Here is a 7,584-nt window from a genome sequence, read left to right as displayed (position 1 = left end):
CTAAAACTACTGCTGAATTCTTTTTATTATTTGCTGCCTATACAGAACAAATACTATTGAGTTTTGGCTAATTTCTCGATGGTTTCTAAACGGTAATCTTGCCTGACCATTGACTTTTTGAGTTCTGTCTTAAAAGAGTATTGTGCACCAATGAGAGAATGTATTATGATATAATGATATGTTGAGTGATCTTCCTTTTCCTCTTAAAAGTACAGATTTGAAAAAAAATCTGTACTGGTTCAGTGTTTTGTCTAATTAGAAATAACTCTAATCAATAACCATTACGAAGCCACCTAATTAGAAATGACTCTAATCAATAACCATTACAAAGCCTCTGTGTGTGTGACCGCTGATCTTTCCATTTTCTTGGCTTGCAGGTCGCTGCTAGAGCCGGACAAGGTCATGACTTGCCTTACCTGGTGAGGTACTGGCTAGGAAGAGTGCAAGCCGCCACCACCACGTACCAGATGGTGCCGTTAAGGACATCGTACTGCTGATGATCTACAGGTCCATTTCTCCTTCTCCCTCTCTCACATATGTCAAGCTCAATTCCTTATCATTTTGCACAATGGAGGTCCCTTGAAAGCCACTTGACCGAAATCCCGTGTCTTGTGATATGCATTTCATACGGTTGCTTTCCTTTGAAATTTTTCTGCTTTGTACTTGTCTATGGATATGAACAAATATGATTATGATTTCTGCGTTGCATATGGCTGCTTTCCATTGATGATAAATGGTGAACAACTATGGTGTTTTTCCAGCTTAACTACAGAAAGTTGAAATGTGCCTAGCTCGAACCCACTTGTCACTCCAGCGTCTTCCTTTATACTTCATATATGGTTCTGGTATGTCCTTTATACTCAGTACATTCATGTCTGGTTTTGAGATCTGCTAAATTTAATGTTGCGCCACATGCAAGATAGATTATCTCCATATATTATTACTTTTGACTGACAAGAAGTTCAGATATTGTTGCTCTGTACTGATTATACTGAAATTATTTCTCTCTTATTGCTTTGGATGCTGAAATGTATTTCTGACCCTATACGAAAACAATTTTTTTTGTAAATAATGCATAACATAGTTTTTCTGTCGATAAACAAAATTTTGATGTATAAGCACTACCAAATCAGATTACCAGACTAAGAAATCTACCGCTCGCTCCAGTTTAGCTGTAGTTCTGGATTAGGATTTTAATCTAAAACTACTTGAGGCGACAACAAAATACATATACGAATCTGTAATTTGTAGATCACTGTGATAGCTGTAGCATAGTCGAGATGTTGTTGTGTCACTATGGGTATTTATAAATGAAGAAAAATGATAAATCTAACTGGTCGGAGGAGGTAAGCCAGAAGCGAGAATTTTAGCAAGCCATGCCGCAACTGCATTAGGAAGGCTTGCATCACCATTATTTTAAGGAAGTTTAATCCACATATGTTTTGGGCATCTAATTTAAAATTATTGGTTGCATGGAAGTGGCACCTTTTAGTTCTTTGTGCTGCTACAAAAATAATCATGGTTGGGCTGTACATTTGACTGGCAACCTAAGTTGATTTTAGTATTTTTCTTCTTGGTAAGCTTTCAGTTATATTAGGAAAAATGGTGCTTGAAGGTTTCAAATATATCACACCAGAACTATTCCAAGATTGCTATTGAAATCTTCCTTCTGGAAGTACTTGAAGGAAGATTCTTGCCCAGTTCAGCCGCTTTAATATTCTTGAAGGACACATCAAAGATTTCTGGGTGATGCAAATTTATATGAATTACACATGGTATTTACTTTCAGAAATCTGGATAGTCTAAGAACGTTGGCAAGTTGTGATGGTTATCAAAGTAGTTAACTAATCCTACTTAGTATTAGCTCTTGCCAATCACATTGTATATGTATAGTCTGTAGTTCTCTATTGGCGGCGGAAGACGAGGTGTGCGCTGAGGATCCCAATGAGGAAGAGGTGACCCGCCGCGACATCGAAGCTCTCGCACCGCTGCTCCCCGTCGAGCTTGCGCGTGCGCTGGATCCAGTGGCCAATACAACCCGTCCATTTGCCGGCACCTCCAAGCAACGCCTACAGCAGCGGGTGAGACACCCTACTCGGCAGTTTGTTCTTTGCATCCTTTGAAACGAATCGACACACTACTGAACTTTATATCTGGTCTGCTGTCCTGAAAAATAATACTATCTACAAAGTTGTCTCTGTCCAAAAGATCACAGAGATTCCAGATGATATGAAAGCAATTTACAAGTATGTGAAATATGACCACCCCATGCTTTAATTTAAAAAGGTGTTAGTTTTCACATGTGTAACCATTTCTATATCATTGAACCAGGACTCTTTAGGAGATCAAGTAGAAAATTGTTGTTGACATGGCTGTCGGTCGTGGCTACTACATTAATCAAAGCCAGGGCCTTAATTATCCTGTAGGTTGACTATACCTTGGTTTTAGTAGCTCTTTTGTTGATAACTATCATACTTGCATAGCTGGTTGATTGATTTGATTATAACCAAACTGCACCGACATAATTTTAAGATCGTGATTATTCAAATGAAAAATGATGGAAGAAATATATGTACCAAAGTCGCATCTGTTGAGATCATGAGTAGGCACAATTGCTCCTTCCAATTATTGTGATAGTGTAGTCCTCTTTAGTCTTATAAATTATGTATTGTGGTGCTCCACCTCCTTTTCTCTTCCTGCCAGGACATATACTCTGCATGGGAAGTTGCGTGCTTGCTACGAGCTTAAGACGCATCGGCATCCGCTACACCTTTCGATGTACTTCTGTTGTTATGACGTATCTCTTGCTTTTGGTATATTGTAGTGAACTTATTGTTGTGCACAACCATTTGTATGCTATGAATGGGGTCTTTATGCCTTTGTGATCAAATAGAATCTATCAAAGGGCGGCTGCTCTGCTCTTTGTTATTTTGGATTCCGACTTGCTTCTGTTATATTAAACATCTATCCTCTATAATGAATGTATAGTTGTGAACCTTCTATCCTCTGTAATGAATGTATAGTTGTGACCCTGTTGACATGGGCTATTACTATTCCTTGCTTGGGTCTTTATGCTGTCCAATCAAATAGCAATCTATCATAGGCAGCTACTTTGCTCTTTTTTATTTTGGATCTGGCATTATGTCATTATTTAGAATTAGGCATGCTGCACCTATGGGATGGACCAGACAATGCGCCAAGATATGTTGGCAACAGTTACATTATCTATAAAGACGATCTCATGTTTGATTACTCTTGCAAAGATTTATACTTTGTTTACATATGGATAATGTGTCGAGCCAGACACCACCTGTCAGCATCAAAATAAGAATATGGCGCCAGAATCTGGATTATTACTAACTTAGCATTACCTGTTTGAACAAAACATTGAGACCGGCACCCTTGCGCCAAGGCGCGGTCCGATCTAGTGGCCATGAGCCGAGCCTCCCTTCTCACCTCACCAGCCAATTGCCGAGCTTCCCTTCTCACCTCCACTTCTTCAACACCACACACCAGCCAATACAGCACATGCACAGCTTTAACAACAGGACGAGTACTCCCTCCGTCACATAAATACAAAAGCGTTTTTGAGGATTATGGAAATGAGGGAGTGTATAACAAAGAGCTAGCACAGTGACTCGCACGTCTGGGGCTAGATTTTTTTTCTACATACTATTATGCATTCCTTAATTTTTTGACATGCTCTTCAATAACTTTTTTTACCATTACGAACGTGCTGATGTAAAGTTAGGATGATAGTATACTATAAAATGATCGATCACAGACAACAAATGATACAACTGTTAGAGCATGCTTTAAACTAACCTTAGAGCGTCTCTAACCGATCATTTAAAAGGTGTTGCAGGAGTTAAAAACGGTTTTGCTCCTCTAAACCGCACCTAGCCGATCCTTATTGGTGTTAGAGAAGTAAAAAAAAAATTACTCCTCGGTTGTCCGGACTCTTATATATACTCGGCCGCCTACATGTGGAGTTAATAAAAATTCTCCCTCACCACCGCGTGGCACCCTCCCCACCCCACATCGCATCGTCGGTAGTGTTGCCTCCAGTGACCACCCTTTGCCTCCGGCGACACCCCGCTGCCTCTACCACCCGCATGCCCTATTTCCGAGATGCTCATCGTTTGCTGCGCTACCAAGGAGGATGAGGAGTTCATCGGTGTGCCGGTGATCAATATGTTGGTCAATGAGGAGAAGAACATGAAGGCCATCCAGATTGTATGAGACGGAGTTCTTCTGGAAGTGAGACACCGAGAAGAAGAAGGAGGAGGTGAAGGAAGAGGACGAGTCCGGCCCCTCGACGTTGATCAATCTCGAGCAGGACGAGGAGGAGAAGGAGTTTACCTGCGATCAAGAAGAGACCCTGGCGTATTGGAACTCCGCCAACACCGACTATGCGTCGGATGAGTAGAGCAATAGTGACATTTTATGTTTGATCAAGTAGTAGGACAAACTTTTATGTTTAGGATTTAAATCTAAGCAATCTTTGGATGTTTGTTTGAATTGATCTATGCAATTTGCTTTTTTTGTTTTGTTTTAGGGCATCTATAGGAGTTGGAGGTCTTTTGTGTTGTAAAAACCTAGTTTGTGGTGTTGCAAAATTTGCTCCAACCACCTTTTTGGCCCTATTACGAGGCACCTATTGGAGATGATCTAGGTACTCCCGTTTCTTTTTACCCCGCATATAAGATTTGGCTGAAGTCAAACTTCATAAACTTTGACCCATTTATATTAAAAATGTCAACATCTAAAATATTAAAGTTATATAATACAAAAAATGATTCCATGATGCATCTAATAATATTGATATGGTACATTTTTTCCCCTATAAACATGGTTAAACTTTATGAAGTTTGACTTCCGTCAAATCTTATATGCGAAGTAAAAAAGAAATATAGGCAGTATTAAGGATACAAATAAACATTTAACATGGCACACAATATAGGGAGTATTAACCGTGACGGCTTCTAAAACAACAACAAAAATCATTTAACCCTATTTTGATTAGATTGAGATTTCCCTTTTTTTTTGTTTCTTGAGTTATGTTTCAAATTTTGTTTTAAAACTGGTGTGGCCGCCTTTGCCTCTCCCGTTGCGAATTATGGGCCCGAGGGATACAGAATTGCACAGATGGACCACCCGTGCTAATTCTGAGCAAGCCCAAAGTGTAGCCCATTTTTAAAGCCCAATGTCCATCTACAGCCTCCCTGGCCATGATTTGCGGAGAACAGGATCCCTCTCACTGTCAGGAAATAGAAAACAGAATCCCAAAAATGTACACCCTCCATTCCACAATGTAGTGCTTCCTCTATCCCCGTGCTTCAACTTTGACCGTAAATTTAACTATCAAGACCGATTGCGACGGGAGCAAAAATTATATTAGTGAATTCGTATTTGAAAAAAAAAATTAATTATATAACTTTTTCTCCCGCCGCAATCGGTCTTGTTCGTTAAATTTGTGGTCAAAGTTCGACCTCAGAAAGAATGGACGCACTATATTTTGAAATGGAGGGAGTACTGCCATCAGACATGGACTCGTCTCATCTGTCTCATGGCTGCTGGTTCATCTTCTGGTCGAGCAACGGTGAAATCGCCACCGGTCAGCACGCCACCACCCGTGGCCGTGGGACACCGTCTCTCTCGCGAACAATCGGGGTGGACGTACGGGACGGTGCTGCCACTGCCCGGTAACTGCATCTGCGGCAGCAGCCAGCAGCAAAAGCGACGTCGCCAGCAATTAAAATACTACCACCAACCGCCCTCGATCAATTGATGCAATGCCAGCCTAGACTCACCTCCAGGTCCTACAGATGCCTCCGTTGTGGTTATTTCCAACATCCGGCCGCGGTGATTCGGTGATAAGTCCGCATTGGCATGGTAATTTCAGAGCATATATATGAAGAGATGATTAGTACTATCAAGAACATTTGAAGAGCAGATAGACACCAAGAAATCAGGCCGAGAAATCAATTCTTGATCAATGGTCAGCTTTATATCTTGAAAACATTTTTCACCACTTCACTGATTTTCCTGCAGCTCCCTAAGTGGCCCGAAATCAATGGTGCCAAGGAGGCCTGGAAATCCGTACATTACAGCCGTCATATATCATATAATCCACCCCACATATGAACACAATCGCCTGCAGGCTAGCTAGCTGCGGCGCGGTTGGGGGATAAAGAACGAAACAAAATAGGGAGCAATTCTCATGGCTACCGCGCTAAGCTAGTTGCCTAGCTAGTGCTACATGCGGGCGGCTCGATCTCCCGCAGCCGGCCGTCCTACTGCGGCTGCCGGGCGTCGGAGGAGGAGAGCACGAAGCGCGAGGCGAAGGAGTAGTGGTGGCAGAGGTGGCCGGCGCCGGAGACGTCGTCGTCCAGCGCGGAGCCGAAGCCGTCGCGGTCGAAGTTGCGCGCGTAGCTGAGCGGGTCGTACTGGCGGCACCGGGACGACGCGCCCGTGGGAGCCGCCGTGCACATCAACATCTTGCTCCGCCTCCGCAGCCGCCGCACCAGCCGGGCCAGCGCCAGCCCGAATCCGGCCGGGCCACGCCGGCCCGACGTTGACGACGAGGATGCATTGCCCGGATTCCCCATCTCGATCGACCGCTCCTGATCCGGTTGATTCCGGGAGAATGTAGTTTTGGTGGTTGGAGGCGTAGGTGGGAGATTCCGTGGTGTTGGTGGTGCCGATTTATAGGAATTGTCCAGCTGATCCGGCAGTGAGGGCTTGTGCCGTTGTGGGGAGTGGGGTGGTGGTGAGTGGTGACGGCGGGGAGCGGTTTCGCGTCTCCCATGTGGTTCGGACGTACGAGCGCGTATAGAAAAGTACTCTACTGGAGCGAGTGTAGAGTAGGTGTGGTTGTTTCTTGGTTTATTATTGTATGATTATAAACTAATCAAAGTGGCTTCAACTACAAAAATGAGCCACGAGCCTCCTCTTTGCATCTACTCTAGTGTAGTCTAGTGGTGAGCAGGTCTCTAGTGAGCTGCTTTCACGTTTGCAAAAAAGAATTGCGGAGTAAGTGATGAACCTAGTTAACAAGTGTAGCCAACACCGATGATTAGAGAGTAGTTAGCTTGATGAGCACCAGGAATCAAGGGATGCTGTGTGTGCGAGCAGCAGGCAGGCCTCCAGCAAAGGATCTATAATTAAGCATTTAGGGCATTTTTAAGGCGGACCTGCAAACCTCCCACAACCGTTCGAACCGCGCCGTGCATACCGCGGAAGCTATCTAGCACGATCCGGACGTACTTTCTCCCACAAAATGGAGACAAACGTGGGGGAGTTTTACGGGAGTCCGGACATCTACATGACCAATAAAAAGCCGCCACGTACCGCCTGTACTTTGCATCCGCCCACGATGGTTAGTATTTACCGGAATGCGTTATGCTAATTGCAGCGGATAGCTAGCATTTTGGCGGAAGGTAATACTGGATAATGTATTTCATTTGGCGGAAGGTGCTGATTAATATTTCTTATTAAGCACATTAGCCAGTCATTTGGTGGAAGGTTGGCTCCCACCATTGCATGTCCGTGCTTAGATTTGGTAGAAGGTGCTCATATCAT

At 43.4% G+C, this 7,584-nt stretch overlaps 1 protein-coding gene across 1 annotated transcript; it reads right to left on the bottom strand.

The window, feature by feature from the left end:
- Positions 1-5,988: 5,988 nt before the first annotated feature.
- On the bottom strand, positions 5,989-6,796 carry LOC125523911 (uncharacterized). Its single transcript, XM_048688977.2, has one exon. It carries the CDS (start codon positions 6,609-6,611, stop codon positions 6,297-6,299), a length of 315 nt encoding a protein of 104 aa, XP_048544934.1. The 5' UTR covers positions 6,612-6,796; the 3' UTR covers positions 5,989-6,296.
- Positions 6,797-7,584: the final 788 nt, after the last annotated feature.

Source organism: Triticum urartu, chromosome 7A (assembly GCF_056163025.1).
Source record: "Triticum urartu cultivar PI428250 chromosome 7A, HENAU_Tu73, whole genome shotgun sequence".
NCBI lineage: Eukaryota > Viridiplantae > Streptophyta > Magnoliopsida > Poales > Poaceae > Triticum > Triticum urartu.
This window is presented reverse-complemented; position numbering and strand designations above follow the sequence as displayed.